This window comes from Salmo salar, chromosome ssa13 (genome assembly GCF_905237065.1).
Source record: "Salmo salar chromosome ssa13, Ssal_v3.1, whole genome shotgun sequence".
Taxonomy (NCBI): domain Eukaryota; kingdom Metazoa; phylum Chordata; class Actinopteri; order Salmoniformes; family Salmonidae; genus Salmo; species Salmo salar.
The window spans coordinates 106827586-106850525 of NC_059454.1; the positions used below are offsets into that span (position 1 = coordinate 106827586).

The 22940-nt window shown below is 44.3% G+C and overlaps 1 protein-coding gene across 1 annotated transcript in view; it reads left to right on the forward strand.

The window, feature by feature from the left end:
• Positions 1–9973: 9973 nt before the first annotated feature.
• Positions 9974–22940, forward strand: part of LOC106568528 (phospholipid-transporting ATPase IC-like) — a 48989-nt gene continuing 36022 nt past the window's right edge. Inside the window, 3 exon segments of the mRNA XM_014138950.2 lie at positions 9974–10143; positions 15729–15897; positions 16525–16622. Coding sequence (XP_013994425.2) covers positions 15756–15897; positions 16525–16622 — 240 coding nt within the window. The 5' untranslated portion in view covers positions 9974–10143; positions 15729–15755.

A 22940-nucleotide genomic window follows, 5' to 3' on the forward strand; every position in this document is an offset into this window, starting at 1 on the left:
GAGTAGTTAGCTGTATTATCCCCCTCAAAATTAAAGTTATTTTCAAGGATTTGTGGAGTGTGACGTTCGCACTTTGACGTTATTTAATCCACTGACAATCTAAAAATCTAAAACAGAAGCAAATCGAGTAAATCCAAATTTTTACGGCGATTTAATTTATCACATATTGGCTATGAACAGTCCACTTATGTTATTTCCAGACGTTCTTATACAGATTTGCTTTGTTTCTGTGTAGTTGAACTTTTCCATGTCCTTTTATTTTACACTTGAATTGTTTGTAAACACTTATGATTCTCTATACGGGATGTGAATGACATTTAATTGTAGTCTTGATACTCTTCCTGGAGACAGTGTGTCTACGACACACAATCTATAGGGTTGCTTCAGAACTCTCTCTGTTTTATATAAACACACAGCTGACAGTAGCCGGCCGGCCGCTTGATCTGCGCTGGAGTCTTGGGTTGATGTGCATTCCCGGTAATACACACCTGTCACCTATGGACCGGCTCGTACATAAAGCATCCTTGTTTCAAGCTGCAAATGCATAATTTTCTTCCTTAACTAGATTTAAAAGCGAGCCGTGGTGGGGAAAAAAAAAAAAAAAACTGGAAACGTGTACCGTCTTAATAAATTAATACAACAAAAACCTTCCCACACCATTTTGGTTTTTATCCGGACAATTTAAGATGTTGCACACCGTTGGCTGAACACTGTGTGCAACATCCTAAATTGTAAGAAAATTGTGTTTTATTAGAGAGGTACGCACACACACTCAGTGGCCAGTTTATTAGGTACACCCATCTAGTACCAGGTCGGACCCTCTTTGCTTCCAGAACAGACTGAATTCTTTGGGGCATGGTAACGTTGCTCAATTGGTATCAAGGGACCTAACGTGCCAGGACAATATTCCTCAAACCATTGCACCACCGCCACCAGCCTGTACCGTTGACACCAGGCAGGATGGGGTCCATAGACTCATGCTGCTTACACCAAATCCTGACTCTGCCATCCGCATGACGCATCAGGAGCCGGGATTCGACGGACCAGGCGATGCGCGACTCTTACCATTCTCCTTTTGACTTCTCATCAACGAGATGTTTTCGCCCACAGGACTGCCACTGACTGGATGTTTGTTTGTCGCACCATTCTCAGTTAACCCTAGACACTGTCGTGTGTGTGTGAAAAGCCCAGGAGGCCGTTTCTGAGACAGTGGAACCGGCGCTGCCCGGTACTGAAACATTTATACCATGCTCAGTTGCTTAGGTCACTTATTTTGCCCGTTCTAACATTCAATCAAACAGTATCTGGATGCCTGTCTGCCTGCTTTATATAGAAAGCCATATGACTCACTGGTGGTGTACCTAGTAAATTGGCCACAATGTATTTTCCCACTTTTTCTTTCCAGGCGGCTTTCCATTTAAAGCTAGTTAAGGAAGAAAAATAATGCCTTTGCAGACGGAATCAAATTGTATCTGTCACGAGCTGAATACAACAGGTGTCGACCTTACTGTGAAATACTTGCATACAAGCCCTTAACCAATAATTCGGTTGGAGGATGCTTGATGTACACGCCTGTCCACAGGTGACGCAAGTGTATTCCTAGGAATGCAGATCTAGAGGCCACCATTGCCCGCCGAGGCTAACACACGCAGAGGGAAAGACTGCAAGAGCTGCCTTGACCCATATGCATGTGTTTTGGCAGTCCGAGAGAGAGAGAGAGAGAGAGAGAGAGAGAGAGAAACACTGATCACTTTCTACCACTGCAATGTGTCAGTCACCACCTTGTTACCCTGTGGCTCGGGGTCCAGTTTCAGGCCACAAAAGCGCCATAGGTCATGAACACAGATTACTCGACCTCTGCTAAATGGGGGATGATATTATGTGTGATGGATTGGCCGTTCGAACACTGATAATAAAATGGGTGACCTGAGGGTCAATGCACTTCCTGAATGTGTTCCACATGGGTAGCTTCAGGTTGAATATGTGGCTTTTCCAAGCAGGAGGTAGGGTTTAAATGGTTGACAGGAATAGGAGCAGACCTGGTTAAACACACACTGGTTAATGTCCTGATGAATATGTGGTGACGGAGATGTGTATTTAGGTGTAGTGTTACTGAGTGCACTGGAACAACAGATGAACTCTGAAAGTAGTGTCGCTCTGAGTGCTCGTAATATTGTAACAGATCAGCCTTCTTGTGGATGACTTCCTCTTCTATGTTTCCAGTCCGCATCCCAAATTACACCCTATGTCCTGTATAGTGCTTATAGGAGTCTGGTTGAAAGTAGTCCATTATATTTATGAAATAAGGCGCCTTGTAATTTTAATGTCCTCCACTCCTATTGTATATTCCTCCCAGCCAGTCAGTGATGTGTTCCTCAGACGACAGCCTGAGGTAGGGCCGGTCAGTGATGTGTTCCTCAGAGGACAGCCTGAGGTAGGGCCGGTCAGTGATGTGTTCCTCAGAGGACAGCCTGAGGTAGGGCCAGTCAGTGATGTGTTCCTTAGAGGACAGCCTGAGGTAGGGCCTAAGACGGTTCAGTATGAAGATAGGTGGAAACTGCTTCTCTGTTAACGCTTGTAGGCGATGTTGGCAAGCTAAGCTCATGCGCAGACACAATTATGTTTTCCTAACAGTCATCTTGTGCCGAACTGTGTCAGTTTGTCACGGGTTGGAGTAATAACATGTTAAACTATTCAAGACATTGGTTCAAATCTATGTTGTGACTTTTAGCTTTTGAGAAAATGTAACAATTTTTTTTAAGGAAGATTTTTTTTTCTTCCACTTCTTAATTAAACCCCGAACTGGTCTGCTTGATCTGTTTCGCAAGCACTCCCAGAAGTCTCGTGATGTTGTGCCTCTGGGTTTTGAAAAACTCTGTGGTAGGGCTTATTGTTATTGTTTTATTATAGATGTGAAATCTACACTCTAGTTCAGACATGTTGAGGGCTACAAGTCATGTCACAGCACAGTTACACAATGGAAGGTTGAACCATGCAATATGCCAAATACTTGTTCATAAAGATTTGTACACGTTTTAATGCGTTTACCCAGGAAGTTATGTTGGGATAGCGAAACAGTTAAGTCAGACATAAGGTGTTGTGGTTGTTGAGTCTTGTTAGTTACGTGATAGACCGAGCTGACCATGAGGGTGAAGGCTGGTGATGGTGACTATAGGCAAAGCAAGTCTGTCCCCTTTTTCTCTCTCTCCGTATGGAAATACATAGCCCTAGAAAGGTTACCAAGAAAGCAAGATTTGAATCCTGACTTGTAAGGCAAATGTTGTAAATTCAAGTATTTTCTTTAGCTTGAAGACAGACCTCTCCTCCTTTATCACTCTCCATTTTCCTTTAAGCTGCTTTCATTAGCATGGTGTGGAATGGATGTCAGGTTGTTGTTCTCCATAGCAGGAAGTCATCCACAACAATGCAGATATGTATGTATGTATATGTATATATATATATATACTGCTCAAAAAAATAAAGGGAACACTTAAACAACACAATGTAACTCCAAGTCAATCACACTTCTGTGAAATCAAACTGTCCACTTAGGAAGCAACACTGATTGACAATAAATTTCACATGCTGTTGTGCAAATGGAATAGACAACAGGTGGAAATTATAGGCAATTAGCAAGACACCCCCAATAAAGGAGTGGTTCTGCAGGTGGGGACCACAGACCACTTCTCAGTTCCTATGCTTTCTGGCTGATGTTTTGGTCAATTTTGAATGCTGGCGATTCTTTCACTCTAGTGGTAGCATGAGACGGAGTCTACAACCCACACAAGTGGCTCAGGGAGTGCAGCTCATCCAGGATGGCACATCAATGCGAGCTGTGGCAAGAAGATTTGCTGTGTCTGTCAGCGTAGTGTCCAGAGCATGGAGGCGCTACCAGGAGACAGGCCAGTACATCAGGAGACGTGGAGGAGGCCGTAGGAGGGCAACAACCCAGCAGCAGGACCGCTACCTCCGCCTTTGTGCAAGGAGGAGCAGGAGAAGCACAGCCAGAGCCCTGCAAAATGACCTCCAGCAGGCCACAAATGTGCATGTGTCTGCTAAAACGGTCAGAAACAGACTCCATGAGGGTGGTATGAGGGCCCGACGTCCACAGGTGGGGGTTGTGCTTACAGCCCAACACCGTGCAGGACGTTTGGCATTTGCCAGAGAACACCAAGATTGGCAAATTCGCCACTGGCGCCCTGTGCTCTTCACAGATGAAAGCAGGTTCACACTGAGCACGTGACAGACGTGACAGAGTCTGGAGACGCCGTGGAGAACGTTCTGCTGCCTGCAACATCCTCCAGCATGACCGGTTTGGCGGTGGGTCAGTCATGGTGTAGGGTAGCATTTCTTTGGGGGGCCGCACAGCCCTCCATGTGCTCGCCAGAGGTAGCCTGACTGCCATTAGGTACCGAGATGAGATCCTCAGACCCCTTGTGAGACCATATGCTGGTGCGGTTGGCCCTGGGTTCCTCCTAATGCAAGACAATGCTAGACCTCATGTGGCTGGAGTGTGTCAGCAGTTCCTGCAAGAGGAAGGCATTGATGCTATGGACTGGCCCGCCCGTTCCCCAGACCTGAATCCAATTGAGCACATCTGGGACATCATGTCTCGCTCCATCCACCAACGCCACGTTGCACCACAGACTGTCCAGGAGTTGGCGGATGCTTTAGTCCAGGTCTGGGAGGAGATCCCTCAGGAGACCATCCGCCACCTCATCAGGAGCATGCCCAGGCGTTGTAGGGAGGTCATACAGGCACGTGGAGGCCACACACACTACTGAGCCTCATTTTGACTTGTTTTAAGGACATTACATCAAAGTTGGATCAGCCTGTAGTGTGGTTTTCTTTTGAGTGTGACTCCAAATCCAGACCTCCATGGGTTGATAAATTGGATTTCCATTGATTATTTTTGTGTGATTTTGTTGTCAGCACATTCAACTATGTAAAGAAAAAAGTATTTAATAAGATTATTTCTTTCATTCAGATCTAGGATGTGTTGTTTAAGTGTTCCCTTTATTTTTTTGAGCAATATATATAGATATAGATATATATCTCTCTATCTGCATTGTTGTGGATGACTTCCTGCTATGGAGAACAACAACCTGACATCCATTCCACACCATGCTAATATGACTTCACATGGATCTTCTATCATTTCCATACTTTGTTTGTTGTTGATTTTATTTTTTTATTACAATATTCTTGGTGGAACACTTTTTCCGGTTGATTCTTGAATGAATGGAATGATTACCCCCCGTTGAGCCAGACAGTCATTGATTGTTCCAGTAGTAAATACACTGAACTTGATTGGGATCCCGTCTTGACTCTCCCAGCAAGGGATGAGCTGATATGGGATCATCTAGTACTGGGATTCCCAAACGTGTTATAGTCCCGTACCCCATCAAACATTCAACCTCCAGCTGCCGTACCACCCCTCTAGCACCAGGGTCAGCTCACTCTCAAACGTTGTTGTTTTGCCATCATTGTAAGCCTGCCACACACACACACACTATACGATACATTTATTAAACATAAGAATGAGTGTAAGTTTTTGTCACAACCCGTCTCGTGGGAAGTGACAGAGAGCTCTTATAGGACCAGGGCACATCATGATTTGAATTGTGCTCTTTATTTAACCATCTTACATAAAACCTTATTTGTTAATAGAAAATTGTGAATAATTCACCACAGGTTATAATGACAAGGGTGTGCTTGAAAGGATGCACATAATGCTGCAATGTTGGGTTGTATAGGAGAGTCTGTCTTAAATAAGTTTCCACACACAGTCTGTGCCTGTATTTAGTTTTCCTGCTGGTGAGGGCTGAGAATCCACTCTCACATAGGTAGGTGGTTGCAAAGGGAATCAGTGTCTTAACAGCGCGATTTGCCAAAGCAGGATACTCTGAGCATAGCCCAATCCAGAAATCTGGCAGTGGCTTCTGATTTAAATATGTTCACAGAATCAATGAGGCTCTCTTGTTCAGATATGGGTAAGTGGACTGGAGGCAGGGCATGAAAGGGATAACAAATCCAGTTGTTTGTGTCATCCGTTTCGGGAAAGTACCTGCTATATCACATTTAACATTGTCCGTAAGCTTGAGTTCATTTGCACACAAAAAAAATCATACAATGATAGAAAGACCTGTGTGTTGTCCTTGTTAATGCAGACAGAGAAGAGCTCCAACTTCTTAATCATAGCCTCAATTTTGTCCCGCACATTGAATATAGTTGCGGAGAGTCCATGTAATCCTAGATTCAGATCATTCAGGCGAGAAAAAACATCACCCAGACAGGCCAGTCGTGTGAGAAAGTCGTCATCATGCAAGCGGTCAGACAAGTGAAAATGATGGTCAGTAAAGAAAACTTGAAGCTTGTCTCTCAATCTTTGCCCCTTGATAACCAGCGCACTTCTGTATGTTGTAAAAGTGTTACATGGTCTCTGCTCATATCATTACATAGTGCAGAAAATACACAAGGGTTCAGGGGCCTTGCTTTAACAAAGGTAACCATTGTCACTGTAGTGTCCAAAACATCTTTCAAGCTGTCAGTCATTCCCTTGGCAGCAAGAGCCTCTCGGTGGATGCTGCAGTGGACCCAAGTGGCGTCGGGAACAACTGCTGGCACCCACGTTACCACTCCACTATGTCTCCCTGTCATGGCTTTAGCGCCATCAGTACAGATATCAACATGAGCAGCAGCTACGTTTGGTTTCATACGGAATTCCCGCGAGAGAGTAACAGTTATTGTGATTGGATGTTCATTATTTGACCAGGCTACCTGTATTTGACATTGTGTTGTTATTTCGCTGAACACTAGATGGATTAATTTTATTTTTGGCAGTGAAACGAGGCTACTCGGGCGAGGGGGAAAAAACACTCACCCAAATGTATAGCCCCGTTGGAAAATATAAATGGACTGTTTGAAAATGTGGATAAAATTATGTGAATCACATTTTTTATTTGGCGTACCCGCAACGATATTGTGCGTACCCCAGTTTGGGAATACCTGGTCTAGTAGGTAAAGAGGACTGTGTTTCCTGTTAGGGTCTAGTAGGTAAAGAGGACTGTGTTTCCTGTTAGGGTCTAGTAGGTAAAGAGGACTGTGTTTCCTGTTAGGGTCTAGTAGGTAAAGAGGACTGTGTTTCCTGTTAGGGTCTAGTAGGTAAAGAGGACTGTGTTTCCTGTTAGGGTCTAGTAGGTAAAGAGGACTGTGTTTCCTGTTAGGGTCTAGTAGGTAAAGGGGACTGTGTTTCCTGTTAGGGTCTAGTAGGTAAAGGGGACTGTGTTTCCTGTTAGGGTCTAGTAGGTAAAGGGGACTGCGTTTCCTGTTAGGGTCTAGTAGGTAAAGAGGACTGTGTTTCCTGTTAGGGTCTAGTAGGTAAAGAGGACTGTGTTTCCTGTTAGGGTCTAGTAGGTAAAGAGGACTGTGTTTCCTGTTAGGGTCTAGTAGGTAAAGAGGAGTGTGTTTCCTGTTAGGGTCTAGTAGGTAAAGAGGACTGTGTTTCCTGTTAGGGTCTAGTAGGTAAAGAGGACTGTGTTTCCTGTTATGGTCTAGTAGGTAAAGAGGACTGTGTTTCCTGTTAGGGTCTAGTAGGTAAAGAGGACTGTGTTTCCTGTTAGGGTCTAGTAGGTAAAGAGGACTGTGTTTCCTTTTAGGGTCTAGTAGGTAAAGAGGACTGTGTTTCCTGTTAGGGTCAGACTAGTTAGCAGATGATTTGTGGTCGGCCGGTAGCTTAACTCAGAGCAGTGTTTTAACCCCTTGACCTCGCCCCTCTATTCAGGGGAGCATTGGCAGCAGGGTGAGGGACAGTTGGGCTATGTTAAATATTGAGATGGGGGTGGAAAGCTTTCACCTTTATTTAACCAGGTAGGCTAGTTGAGAACAAGTCCTTTATTTAACCAGGTAGGCTAGTTGAAAACAAGTTCTCATTTTCAACTGCGACCTGGCCAAGATAAAGCAAAGCAGTTCGACACATACAACAACACAGAGTTACACATGGAATAAGCAAACATACAATCTTTAGTGAATTTCTTGTCTCAGGTATGTCAGGCAGGCAGCGAGCCAGGTATGTGAGGCAGGCAGGCAGCGAGCCAGGTATGTGAGGCAGGCAGGCAGCGAGCCAGGTATGTGAGGCAGGCAGGCAGCGAGCCAGGTATGTGAGGCAGGCAGGCAGCGAGCCAGATATGTGAGGCAGGCAGGCAGCGAGCCAGGTATGTGAGGCAGGCAGAAAGCTAGGTTTATGAGGCAGGCAGGCAGTGAGGCTCCTTTTGAAAGGTGTTCCCAATGCCTGTTGTCCCTCTTCTCCCTCCCCTCTTCTCCCTCCCCTCTTCCTCATTGTTGCCATGGCAGTGCGTCGGGCCAGGCCGACGGATACCGCCAGACATCACGACAAACCGCGGTATGTGTAGAGAGAAGTGGAGGAGGACAGTGACACCTCAGAGGGCTCTGGTATAAAGTAGTGCACTATAAATGAAAGGGTGCCATTTGGGATGCACCCCAAAAGTCATCCCACTGATTTTTAGTGGTAGTTAATTTCAGGAAATATGTCTCAATGGGTCTAAAATATAGTTGCTGCCTTTTTGATTTTGATTGTGGTAAACTGATTTTGTTTTGAATGAATTTGTGGATATTCTCCAGGATGATCCATGTGTTAGAGCTCTCAGAAGCATAGAGTAGTAGAATGGTCGTGGCAGTGTAAGCTCAGAGGCTCGCTGTACTTAGAAGTGCATTCCTCGTTCTGTTCTCTCGTTCTGTTCTCTCGTTCTGTTCTCTCGTTCTGTTCTCTGCCAGAAACACATTTTCTTGTCAAAATATTTGAAATGTCTTTTAAGAATTTGTAAACAAACTTTCACAACACTCGTTATCTCAAGTACTGTACACAATCAATTCACAACCTCAAATACTTCAATGTGCCACGTTAAATTTGTCCTGAATTTGATCATAACATTTGAGATTTATAGACGTACTCCTCATACAGTTGTTAGTCTACAGTCATGTTATAGGACCTACACGCTGATCAATGTCTCCTCCACAAGCATTCTGGTGTTTTTGTATTCAGGAACTTGTTCTCTCTCAAATCACAGCATGGTCATAGACTGCTGCCTGACAGACTGCCAGATAAATCAAATATGTCTCTTTAGTAGTTTAGTCTTTACACACGATGATCATGGAGATGAGTTGCATAACCAATAATCTGTCTGTTCTCCCCAAGTGTGGGCTTGTTAACTTCCCTTCATGGATTTGAAACAAAATGACTGCTAGGCTATATGGAAACTCTAGTCCATGCTTAGACCAATCCAATGCTTTTACGTCTGTGGGGTGTAGTGAATGAGCACGTTTTTAAGTGGGACACATTTTGTCTCGTCAGTGACCATCGTTGGTCACTGCCTTTCAAAGTGTGTTGCATTATGGGGATACAAATGTTCCAACTTGCGCCTTTTCATGTCGACTGCATGAACTTATCAAACACCATTTGATCAAAGGTCATGCGGTTTTTAAAGACGCCTTCAAGTTGCTTCTCACCAACTGTACCACGCAGAAATCGCCTGCTTAGTGGAAGGCCCTATTTGTCCATCTATCACTTTTTGTTTTTGTGTGACCCATGCGAACGTGACCAAAGACATCACTCAGACGGGGATACAAATGGAAGTGATATGAGACCTCTCTCTCTAACCAATGAATTGTACACCCATTATGTTTTCAATTTGAGTGTATCATTTGGTTTATAAAGTTCCATTTAAATTTATTTTTTAAATACACTTTTATAAACAATAGCAGCTATGTTGACACTGCAATGTTGATCATAGCCTTGCTGTTGGAAAACCACTCCAGTGTCGGACTTTCCGCTGTTGCAGATGCACCCCCACCCCCGACTTAATTTGGCTTTTGTCTAGTTGGCTTCGTTAGCCTTACTACTTGAACACACCCATTGAGTGTCCACTTCAGGAGGAAGGAGAGATTATTCAGACCACTAAGTACTGCACAGCAGGAAGGAATGGTAGAAGTGGAGCTCTCTGTTAGTGTTACATCACTGCAGAGAGGGAGAGAGAGACCTTGCTTAGTTAGTCAAATAAGGGTGCGCCCTACCTGCCTGCCGACAGCCTACCTGTGTGAAACTTTCCCCTTGGGTGTGGAGGTAAGGTAAGTTCTACCTTGTTTTTATTAAAAACAAAAAATATATTTTCTTAACTCTTTCTTGAACTGCATTGTTGATTAAGGGCTTGTAACTAAGCATTTCACAGTAAGGTCTACACCTTTTAAACATTTGATTTGATGGGCCTCCAGAGTGGTGCAGACACTGCATCACAGTGCAAGCTGTGTCACTACAGACCCTGGTTCGTTTCCAGGCTGTTGTCATAGACGGCCGCGACCGTGAGACCCTTAAGGCGGCGCACAATTGGCCCAGCGTCGTCCGGGTTAGGGGAGGAAAAATCTTGTGCGAGCAAGGAGACCTAAAAACCTGACTCAGTTACACCATCTCTGTCAGGAGGAATGGGCCAAAATTCACCCAATTTATTGTGGGAAGCTTGTGGAAGGCTACCCACAACATTTCACCCAAGTTAAACAATATAAAGGCAATGCTACCAAATACTAATTGAGTGTATGTAAACTTCTGACCCACTGGGAATGTGACGAAAGATATAAAAGCTGAAATAAATCACTCTACTATTATTCTGACATTTCACATTCTTAAAATAAAGTGGTGATCCTAACTGACCTAAGACAGGGAATTTTTACTAGGATTAAATGTCAGGAATTGTGAAACTGAGTTTAAATGTATTTGGCTAAGGTGTATGTAAACTTCTGACTTCAACTGTAAATGTAGGAAGTAATTGTGTTCGACAAGGTGTTGCATGTACTGTATGTACCCAGGAGACGGCCATCTTTCCTTAGGCCAGCTCCTTCTTGGTCGGCCAGTCCAAGCAGGTTATTATTTGTCCCGATGGTGACAAAACATATGAACAAAAAGGAAAACTACCAAAGGAAAGGGCTTATGGCCACCAAACAAACCCAGCAGCCTCACGGCTCTGCCAGCTGGGACACTGACTGACCATCACATTAAATGACAGCACCTGATGTGCTTATCAAGGAATCATTCTAGCACAGCATTTGGACATGGTTAGTGTTGCCACCACAATCTAATTTTATTAAGTCACCTGCGCCGAATACAACCGGTGTAGACGTTACAGTGAAATGCTTACTTATGAGCCCCTAACCAACAATGCAGTTTCAAAAAATACAGATAAGAATGAGAGATAAAAGTAACAAGTAATTAAAGAGCAGCGATGAAATGACGATAGTGAGACTATATACAGGGGGGGTACCGGTACAGAGTCAATGTAGTCTCAGTAGCCATTTGACTAGATGTTTAGGAGTCTTATGACTTGGGGATAGAAGCTGTTTAGAAGCCTCTTGGACCTAGACTTGGCGCTCCGGTACCGCTTGCCATGAGGTAGCAGAGAGAACAGTCTATGACTAGGGAGGCTGGAGTCTTTGACATTTTTTAGGGCCTTCCTCTGACACCACCTGGTATAGAGGTCCTGGATGACAGGAAGCTTGGCCCCAGTGATGTACTGGGCTGTTCACACTACCCTCTGTAGTGCCTTGCGGTCGGGGGCCGAGCAGTTGCCATACCAGGCAGTGATGCAACCAGTCAGAATGCTCTCTGGTGCAGCTGTAGAACCTTTTGAGGATCTGAGGACCCATGCCAAATGTTTTCAGTCTCCTGAGGGGGAATAGGTTTTGTCGTGGCCTCTGCATGACGGACTTGGTGTGCTTGGACCATGTTTGTTGGTGATGTGGACACCAAGGAACTTGAAGCTCTTGACCTGCTCCACTGCAGCCCCGTTGATGAGAATGGGGGCGTGCTCGGTCCACTTTTTCCTGTAGTCCGTAATCATCACCTTTCTCTTGATCACGTTTAGGGAGAGCTTGTTGTCCTGGCACCACACGGCCAGGTCTCTGACCTCCTCCATACAGGCTGCCTCGTTGTTGTTGGTGATCAGGCCTACCACTGTTGTGTCATCTGCAAATTTAATGATGGTGTTGGAGTCGTACCTGGCTGTGCAGTCATGAACAGGGAATACAAGAGGGGACTGAGAACGCACCCCTCAGGGGCCCCTGTGTTGAGGATCAGTGTAGCGGATGTGTTGTTACCTACCCTTACCACCTGGGGGCGGCCATCAGGAAGTCCAGGATCCAGTTGCAGAAAGTAAAAAAAATAAAAAGTATGTTCATCTCTAGGAGACAGAACGCGTCTCCTTCCTGAGCGGTATGACGGCTGCATGGTCCCATGGTGTTTATACTTGCGTACTATTGTTTGTACAGATGAACGTGGTACCTTCAGGCGTTTGGAAATTGCTCCCAAGGATGAACCAGACTTGTGGAGGTCTACAATTTTTTTTCTGAGGTCTTGGCTGATTTCTTTTGATTTTCCCATGACGTCAAGCAAAGAGCCACTGAGTTTGAAGGTAGGCCTTGGAAATACATCCACAGGTACACCTCCAATTTACTCAAATGGTGTCCATTAGCCTATCAGAAGCTTCTAAAGCCATGACTTAATTTTCTGGAATTTTCCAAGCTGTTTAAAGGCACAGTCAACTTAGTTTATGTAAACTTCTGCCCCGCTGCAATTGTGATACAGTGAATTATAAGTGAAATAATCTGTCTGTAAACCATTGTTGGAAGAATGACTTGTGTCATGCACAAAGTAGATGTCCTAACCGACTTGCCAAAACTATAGTTTGTTAACAACACATTTGTGGAGTGGTTGAGAAATGAGTTTTAATGACTCCAACCTAAGTGTATGTAAACTTCCCACTTCAGAGTTCTTTTTCCTCTGGTTGCACATTTAACATGCTGATAGAAATTTGGTAAAACGTGTGTTTCTGTATTAAAGTCCCCGGCTACTAGGAGCGCTGCCTGTGGGTGAGTGTTTTCTTGTTTGCTTATGGCGGAATACAGCTCATTCAATGCTGTCTTAGTGCCAGCCTAACACTAAAGTACATAACATTATCAAACAAATGTAAATATAAAGTAGCCTATTTATTTATTATTATTTTTTTTTTAATTACGATTTTTGTAACTGTTTAACAAAAGCTTGTAAAAATGGACTTGTGATTCGGATCAAGTGGCAGTTTGGTGTGAATGTTTTCCTTCAGTGCTCTATTTTAATTAAAGAGATGTCATGTAGTCGTTTTGGGGTATTTAACCGGTTTTGGCTTCGGTGGGTGTGAGGAGGTATTTACTGGATTATCTCAAACTTTATAAAGAAAGCAAAACACTCCTCAGTCATAACCTCCTCGCCAAGAGACTGAAAGACCTTGCTGCCATAAGGCTAACACTGACTACTTACAGACATTTGAAGATGTTTGACCATTACCCATTGTTTATTTTTTTAGCTATTATCTAACAAGACATTGAAAGCCATATGAGTTAACTATATGATAGTGTGCTCTGTGTATTATTGGTAGTAGTAATCTAAATTATATCATGGCACAAAATGTTTACCTACATATAATTGGCTCAATAAATACCCCAAGTTGTTGTGCTGCCATTGCTGTTTTTGGATTTGGCGGTATAGTTGAGTGGACATGGGACTGGGAGGAGAAGAGTTTTATGTCTAGTTCTGTGATTCATTTCCATCCATTTAAAAAATGTGTGTGTGTGTGTGTGTGTGTATATATATGTATGTATGTGTATATAGTTTGAGATATATAGTTTGAGATATGTATATATGTGTGTGTATATATATATATATATGTATTTATGTATGTGTGTGTGTGTGTGTATATATATATGTATTTATGTATGTGTGTGTATATATATATCTCTCAAACTACACCCATCAGAAATCACAGTAGAACCACAGTCAGAAATGTCAAGTCAACATTCTGCCATTATTCCAGCTCAGGTAAAAAAATATATATATATTTTTTTACCTGAGCTGGAATAATGGCAGAATGTTGACTTGACATTTCTGACTGTGGTTCTACTGTGATTTCTGATGGGTGTAGTTTGGCATGTGTTGAAGAGGTAGCCTACAGAGCAGCGTAGTCACCTGAAGGGCTGTCTGCATCCCAAATAGCAACCTACATATACTCTATATAGAGCGCTAGCCCTGGTCAAGAGTAGTGCATCTATGAAGGGAATAGTGTGCTGTTTGAGACGCAGCTGCTTTCTGTCTGTAGAACACTTCTTTGTCTATGGGTTAAACTTTAGGAATGCTGATCAACCTCATAGCCACCATCTCCTTAAAACAGGTAGGGTTAGTGACGGGAAATGGAAATTCACCTGGGCTGTTTGTCTATATTTAAAGGTTTTATGTAGTTGAAAGATGTATTCTTTTACTTAAGTTTTAGTTTTGTTTTATTTTTGCTCTTGGTTCTACGCTACATGGCTACAAAAGTATGTGGACACCTGCTCGTCAAAATCTAATTCCAAAATCATGTGCATTAATATGAAGTTGGTCCCCCTTTGCTGCTATAACAGCTTCCACTCTTCTGGGAAGGCTTTCCACTACATGTTGGAACATTGCTGCGGGCTCAATTTATCACGAATGTGTTCGATGGGCTTGAGGTCAGGGCTCTGTGCAGGCCAGTCAAGTTCTTCCACATCACTCTCAACAAACCATTATGTATGGATGTCGCTTTGTGGACGGGGGCACAGAATCGTCTAGAATTTAATGAAGGGAACGACCCTGAACCATGAAAAACAGCCCCAGACCATTATTCCTCCACCACCACACTTTACAGTTGGCATTATGCATTGGTGCAGGTAGCGTTCTCCTGGAATCCGCCAAACCCAGATTCGTCCGTCAGACTGTGACACGTGATTCATCAATCCAGAGAATGCGTTTTCAATGGCGGCGAGCTTTCCACCACTCCAGCCGATGCTTGGCATTGCGCATGTTGATCTTAGGCTTGTGTGTGGCTGCTCGGCCATGGAAACCCGTTTCACGAAGCTCCCGGCGAACAGTTCTTGTGCTGACCTTGCTTCCGGAGGCGTTTTGGTACTCGGTACTGAGTGTTGCAACTGAGGACAGATGATTTTTACACGCTTCAGCACTGTGAGCTTGTGTGGCCTACCACTTAGCAGCTGAGCCTTTTTTGCTCCTAGACATTTCCTCTTCACAATAACAGCGCTTACAGTTGACCGGGGCAGGTCAAGCAGGGCAGAAATTTGACTAACTGACTTGTTGGAAAGGTGGCATCCTATGGCAGTGGTGCCGTGTTGAAAGTCACTGAGCTCTTCAGTACAGGCCATTCTACTGCCAGTGTTTGCCAATGCATGGCTGTGTACTCTGTTTTATACTCCTGTCAACAATGTGTGTGGCTGAAATAGCCAAATCCACTAATTTGGAGGGGTGTCCACATACTATTGGCTATTTAGTGTATCTAGTATGACACAAACATTTTATCTTGTGTATGACACGAGTGCTTTAGTTTCCTTTCCTTGTCAAAGACTGAAATCTAAGTGGACTTCACTCTTTAGTGCACTTCAAGTCCTCTGACACGCTTTGTGAATGTGAAACCGGTTTTGCTTTGGAAGAATGAGTTGGCAAAATAATTTGCAAGAATCAGTGGCTATTTCAAAATACTCCTTGGTGAAAACTCTCTCTCTCCTCTTTCCACCCTCCCCTTTCTCTCTCCCTCAATCTTCTCTGCATGCTCTTTCTCATGTCCTCTCAAACCCCTATCCCCCTCCCTCTCCCCTCGCCCCCCCAGTGAGCGACCTCCAGACGTTTCTCCACTATGAGTCGGGAGCGAGCAGACTCCCAGGGGTCACTTGGGCCTGACGATGAGGTCATGCCATATAGTGACGACGAGACGGATGATGAGTTGGACCCCGGCTCAGATGAAGAGCGGCCACAGGTGGAAGAGGCCAAGAGCACCGGTAAGAGACTGGGAGCGGACACTAGAGAAGAGCTGCCGTACACACACACACACACACACACACACACCTCATCCATTAGACAATTATCTGAGAAACCTCTCTTAATAGTGGTAATACCACCTTTTGATTCATTTGGAAGTGTTCCAGTTTCACCATTCAGCTGCCATGTTCTGTCTGCCCTTCTGTTTCCAGAGTCTGACTGTCTGCCCTTCTGTTTCCAGAGTCTGACTGTCTGCCCTTCTGTTTCCAGAGTCTGACTGTCTGCCCTTCTGTTTCCAGAGTCTGACTGTCTGCCCTTCTGTTTCCAGAGTCTGACTGTCTGCCCTTCTGTTTCCAGAGTCTGACTGTCTGCCCTTCTGTTTCCAGAGTCTGACTGTCTGCCCTTCTGTTTCCAGAGTCTGACTGTCTGCCCTTCTGTTTCCAGAGTCTGACTGTCTGCCCTTCTGTTTCCAGAGTCTGACTGTCTGCCCTTCTGTTTCCAGAGTCTGACTGTCTGCCCTTCTGTTTCCAGAGTCTGACTGTCTGCCCTTCTGTTTCCAGAGTCTGACTGTCTGCCCTTCTGTTTCCAGAGTCTGACTGTCTGCCCTTCTGTTTCCAGAGTCTGACTGTCTGCCCTTCTGTTTCCAGAGTCTGGTTGGAGAGTCAAAGCGAACGACAGGGCCTTCTGTAACCTGCCAGAGTTTCAGAAAAAATACTTCTTGTGTCTCAAGAAGAGTAAATATGCAGTAAGTTCCCTCCTTCTCCCTGTTCCACCCAGGACTACTGGTTCAAGCCTAGGTCTTGTTCGTTAGACACCACACGAAGGCAATGGACAGAAACAGGAAAGGTGTACCTGGACTTGTCCAGTAAGAAACTCACATGTTTTAGATTCCTCATTGTATAAGGGTTTAAACCCGTTTATAGTTGCATGCCCGCATGAACCCCAGCCGCATGAACCCCAGCCGCATGAACCCCAGCCGCATGAACCCTAGTGAACACCAGCCGCATGAACACCAGCCGCATGAACCCTAGTGAACACCAGCCGCATGAACCCTAGTGAACACCAGCCTCATTAACACCAGCCTCATGAACACCAGCCTCATGAACCCTAGTGAACACCAGCCTCATTAACACCAGCCTCATGAACCCTAATGAACACCAGCCTCATGAACACCAGCCTCATGAACCCTAATGAACACCAGCTTCGGACTGAGTAAAGCAAAATATTGACTAATGAAACAAGTGTGTATTTTTTTTAGGAGTAATGACGGTTGCTGGCAGGAGCGTGACAATAAAGGGAAAACACTGAGGTCGGTAGAAACCGATGGCTGTAAATTGCTTAGGAGGAGAACAGTGTCGTCCTTTAAACAAGCCCATATTTGAGTACGGTAGCAGATAAAAGGCCAGTGCTTTGTTGAGGTTTTATCAGGTTTGGATTGCCTCATACCCTCCTGTGTATACTAGTACGCACTTTCCAGTGTTGTCATTGTTGACGCAGTAGTAGATCCAATGCATCATGGACAATAAGGAAGTAGGTTATTTATTTTTTATTTTTATTTTTTTCTCGTTGTCCCTACTTCCTCCTTACTGTGCTGATGTTTCTGTCAGACTGGCCTGAACACTGTGTATTATTACGGCGCCATAAAATACATAGACTCTGGGCTGAAAATATCAGAGGTATTTACCAGTGACTGACAGGAAAGGACTCCTGGTTAGTCTGTAGTTGTCTCTCTTTCCCATCTGTGGCGATAGAACTTCTTCTCTTTTGTGTTCATTTACTTATTAGTCACCATTAGAATAATCTCATGTTACCATGAGTGTCGATCATCAGAGAGTTAGCCTGAAATCAAGGCTACCATTATGAAAATGAGGTGACACCAATCTCATTCAGTTGTCTAAACAAACAAAAACAAAAAATGGATAAATAATTAAATTGTCTAACTGGTGACAGAAGTAGTTTGTTGTGTTTGGGGTCACCCCCCCCCACGGTGGGAAACAGACTCTACAGTGGAGTTGACCTGTATTCGAGGAGGAGTGTCAGTGTTAACAGTTTGCCGAGTCCCAGATCGAGTCCCTGTCTTTTCCAACTTCTATGGGGCATTGTCACGTCACAAACCGATCTGTGTTCAGGCTAGTTAGAATGTTAACTGCAGGCACGTTGGTGGCACAAAGTACAGATGTCAAACTATGACTAAGTCTTCTCTGACATCTAAAAATAGCTCAGCTTTTGTTCGCAGCTATTCATTTGTTTTTCCCGTGATCTGTGGTTGTGCTCTACCTGCCGTAAGGTATTGTGATAATGACACTGGAAATTCCTTGTACACGGTAGACACTCGCCTAAAAACCAAGCCTCTCTGTTTCTTCTGTTAATAATTCCTTAAAGGAACGGACAGAGCAAGTGTAGGGTGTTCTGTGTGTAACTAAATGTGCTGCTTTCCCTGGTTAAATAAAGAGCAGAGAGTCTGAGCTGAAGCCACTACCTTTTAAGCACCAATCCTAAACCACACTCTTATCCATAATGGTACTTCACCTAGCTGCCGTTTTCCTTTAAGACTACTCTATTTATAAAGTCACTGACCTTTACACTGGTTTCAAATCAAATCACATTTTATTTATCACATGCGGCGAATACAACAGGTGTAGACTTTACAGTGAAATGCTGACTTACGAGCCCTTGACCAACAATGCAGTTTTAAGAAAATACAGAAAAAAAGTTCGAAATAAAAGTAACAAATAATTAAAGAGCAGCAGTAAAATAACAATTGCGAGGCTATATACAGGGGGGGTACCGGTACAGGATCAATGTGCAGGGGCACCAGTTAGTCGAGGTAATATGTCAAATCAAATCAAACTTTATTTGCCACATGCGCCGAATACAAAAAGTATAGACTTTACTGTGAAATGCTGACTCACAAGCCCTTAACCAACAATGCAGTTCAAGAAGAAGAAAATATTTAACAAGTAGACTAAAATAAAAAGTAATAATAAAAAGTAACAAAATAAGAATAACAACGTGGCTATATACAGGGGCTACCGGTACCGAGTCAGTGTGCAGGAGTACAGGCTAGTTGAGGTAATCTGTACATGTAGGTGGGGGGCGAAGTGACTATGCATAGGTAACAAACAAACAGCGAGTAGCAGCAGTGTACAAGGGGGGGGGGGTGTCAATGTAAATTGTCTGGTGGTGATTTTTATGAACTGTAGAGCAGTCTAATGGCTTGGGGGTAGAAGCTGTTGAGGAGCCTTTTGGTCCTAGACTCGGCGCTCCGGTACCTCTTGCCGTGCGGTAGCAGAGAAAACAGTCTAACTTGGGTAACTGGAGTCTCTGACAATTTTATGGGCTTTCCTCTGACACCGCCTGGTATATAGGTCCTGGATGGCAGGAAGCTTGGCCGTTCGCACTACCCTTTGCAGCTCCTTACAGTCAAATGACGAGCAGTTGCCATACCAGGCGGTGATTCAACCGGTCAGGATGCTCTCGATGGTGCAGCTGTAGAACCTTTTGAGGATCTGTGGACCCACGCCAAATCTTTTCAGTCTGCTGAGGGGGAATAGGTTTTGTCGTGGCCTCTTCATGACTGTCTTAGTATGTTTGGACTATGATAGTTCGTTAGTGATGTGGACACCATGGAACTTAACTCTCGACCCGCTCCACTACAGTCCCGTCGATGTTAATGGCGGCTTGTTCAGCCCTCCTTTTCCTGTAGTCCACGATTAGCTCCTTTGTCTTGCTCACATTGAGGGAGAGGTTGTTGTCCTGGCACCACACGGCCAGGTCTCTGACCTCCCTATAGGCCGTCTCATCGTTTTCGGTGATGAGGCCTACCACTGTTGTGTCAAACTTAATGATGGTATTGGAGTCGTGTGGCAACGCAGTCGTGGGTGAACAGGGACTACAGGAGGGGACTGATTACACACCCCTAAGGAGCCCCAGTGTTGAGGATCAGCGTGGCGAATGTTGCTACCTACCCTTACCACCTGGGGGCAGCCCGTCAGGATGTCCAGGATCCAGTTGCAGAGGGAGGTGTTTAGTCCCAGGGTCCTTAGCTTAGTGATGAGTTTTGTGGGCAATATGGTGTTGAACGCTGAGCTGTAGTCAATGAACATCATTCTCACATGGGTGTTCCTTTTGTCCAGGTGAGAAAGGGCAGTGTGGAGTGCGATTGAGATTGCGTCATCTGTGGATCTGTTGGGGCGGTATGCGAATTGGAGTGGGTCTAGGGTGTCCGGGAGGATGCTGTTAATGTGAGCCATGACCAGTCTTTCAAAGCACTTCATGGCTACCAACGTGAGTGCTACGGGGCGGTAATCATTTGGGCAGGTTACTGTCACTTCCTTGGGCATAGGGACTATGGTGGTCTGCTTGAAACATGTAGATATTATAGACTGGGTCAGGGAGAGGTTGAAAATGTCAGTGAAGACACTTGACAGTTGGTCTGCGCATGCTTTGAGTACACATCCTGGTAATCCGTCTGGCCCCACGGCTTTGTGAATGTTGACCTGTTTAAAGGTCTTGCTCACATCGGCTACCAAGAGTGTTATCACACAGTCATCCAGAACAGCTGGTGCTCTCATGCATGCCTAGTGCTCTCGTGCATGCCTATGTACATGTAGGTTGAGTTATTAAAGTGACTATGAATGGATAATAACAGAGAGTAGTATCAGTGTAGAAGAGAGGGGGGGGTCAATGCAAATAGTCTGGGTAGCCATGTCCCACTCTCGTCCTTTAGGTGTCCTAGACGTATTCTGCAACCCAAATGGCACTCTATTCCCCTGTATACCTGCACTATTTTTGAGTCCTGGTCCAAAGTAGACCACTTTATAGGACATACAGTTGAAGTCGGAAGTTTAAATACACTTAGGTTGGAGTCATTAAAACTTGTTTTTCAACCACTCCACAAATTTCTTGTTAACAAACTATAGTTTTGGCAAGTCGGTTAGGACATCTACTTTGTCCAAGACACAAGTAATTTTTCCAACAATTGTTTACAGACAGATTATTTCACTTATAATTCACTGTATCACAATTCCAGTGGGTCAGAAGTTTACATACACTAAGTTGACTGTGCCTTTAGACAGGTTGGAAAATTCCAGAAAATGACGTCATGGCTTTAGAAGCTTCTGATAGGCTAATTAACATCATTTGAGTCAATTGGAGGTGTACCCGTGGATGTATTTCCAGGCCTACCTTCAAACTCAGTGCCTCTTTGCTTGACACCATGGGAAAATCAAAAATAAATCTGCCCCCAAAAAATGTAGACCTCCACAAGTCTGGAGCGTAGCCTAGTGGTTAGAGCATTGGACTAGTAACCGAAAGGTTGCTAGATTGAATCCCCGAGCTGACAAGGTACAAATCTGTCATTCTGCCCCTGAACAAGGCAGTTAACCCATTGTTCCTAGGCCGTCATTAAAAATAAGAATTTGTTCTTAACTGACTTGCCTAGTTAAATAAAGGTAAAATGAAAGTCTGGTTCATCCTTGGGAGCAATTTCCAAACGCCTGAAGGTACCACGTTCATCTGTACAAACAATAGTACGCAAGTATAAACACCATGGGACCGTCATACTGCTCAGGAAGGAGACGTGCTCTGTCTCCTAGAGACGAACATACTTTGGTGCGAAAAGTGCAAATCAATCCAAGAACAACTGCAAAGGACCTTGTGAAGATGCTGGACGAAAAAGATACAAAAGTATCTGTATCCACAGTAAAATGAGTCCTATATCGACATAACCTGAAAGGCCGCTCAGCAAGGAAGAAGCCACTGCTCCAAAACCGCCATAAAAAAGCCAGACTACGGTTTGCAACTGCGCATGGGGACAAAGATTGTACTTTTTGGAGAAATGTCCTCTGGTCTGATGAAACAAAAATAGAACTGTTTGGCCATAATGATCATTGTTATGTTTGGAGTTAAAAGGGGGAGGCTTGCAAACCGAAGAACACAATCCCAACCGTGAAGCACGGGGGTGGCAGCATCATGTTGTTGGGGTGCTTTGCTGCAGGAGGGACTGGTGCATTTCACAAAATAGATGGCGTCATGAGGGTGGAAAATTATGTGGATATATTGAAGCAACATCTCAAGTCATCAGTCAGGAAGTTAAAGCTTGGTCGCAAATGGGTCTTCCAAATGGACAATGACCCCAAGCATACTTCTGAAGTTGTGGCAAAATGGCTTAAGGACAACAAAGTCAAGGTATTGGAGTGGCTGTCACAAAGCCCTGACCTCAATCCCATAGAAAATTTGTGGGCAGAACTGAAAAAGTGTGTGCAAGCAAGGAGGCCTACAAACCTGACTCACTTACACCAGCTCTGTCAGAAGGAATGGGCCAAAATTCACCCAACTTATTGTGGGAAGCTTGTGGAAGGCTACCCAAAACATTTGACCCAGGTTAAGCAATTTAAAGGCAATGCTACCAAATACTAATTGAGTGTATGTAAACTTCTGACCCACTGGGAATGTGATGAAAGAAAGAAATAAAATCTGACATAAATCATTCTCTCTACTATCATTCTGACATTTCACATTCTTAAAATAAAGTGGTGATTGTAACTGACCTAAAACAGGGAATTTTTACTAGGATTAAATGTCAGGAATTGTGAAAAACTGAGTTGAAATGTATTTGGCTAAGGTGTATGTGAACTTCCGACTTCTACAGTAGGTTGTCATTTGGGACTAGGGTGTGAAACCGAGTTTTTTTCCCTGTCTTATCATTTGCCCCCCCCCTCCTTCTCAGGATTGTGGCTTGTTTGTTTGTTTATGCAAATTAGCACAAAAAGTTCCACTTAGTGTGACAGAGGGGGAGAGAGCTGTTCCACAGCGGACCCAAATGAGAGAATACCACACACATGGAAAATGTGTTCTAGCCACTGCTAGGGGAATTCACCTCAACTAGGAACCAAAGGACCTTCTGATGAAGTCGTACTTCCCTAAAGTCTCCCTACTGTTAATGGCCATAATAGTCTAAACCAGTCTGTATCCGTAAAGCCCAGTTGTACCTTCCCAGAAACCTTTGTAAAAGCAGTGTTTTGTAGTTCTAGGAGCCTCACATCTCTATATGGACATTAAA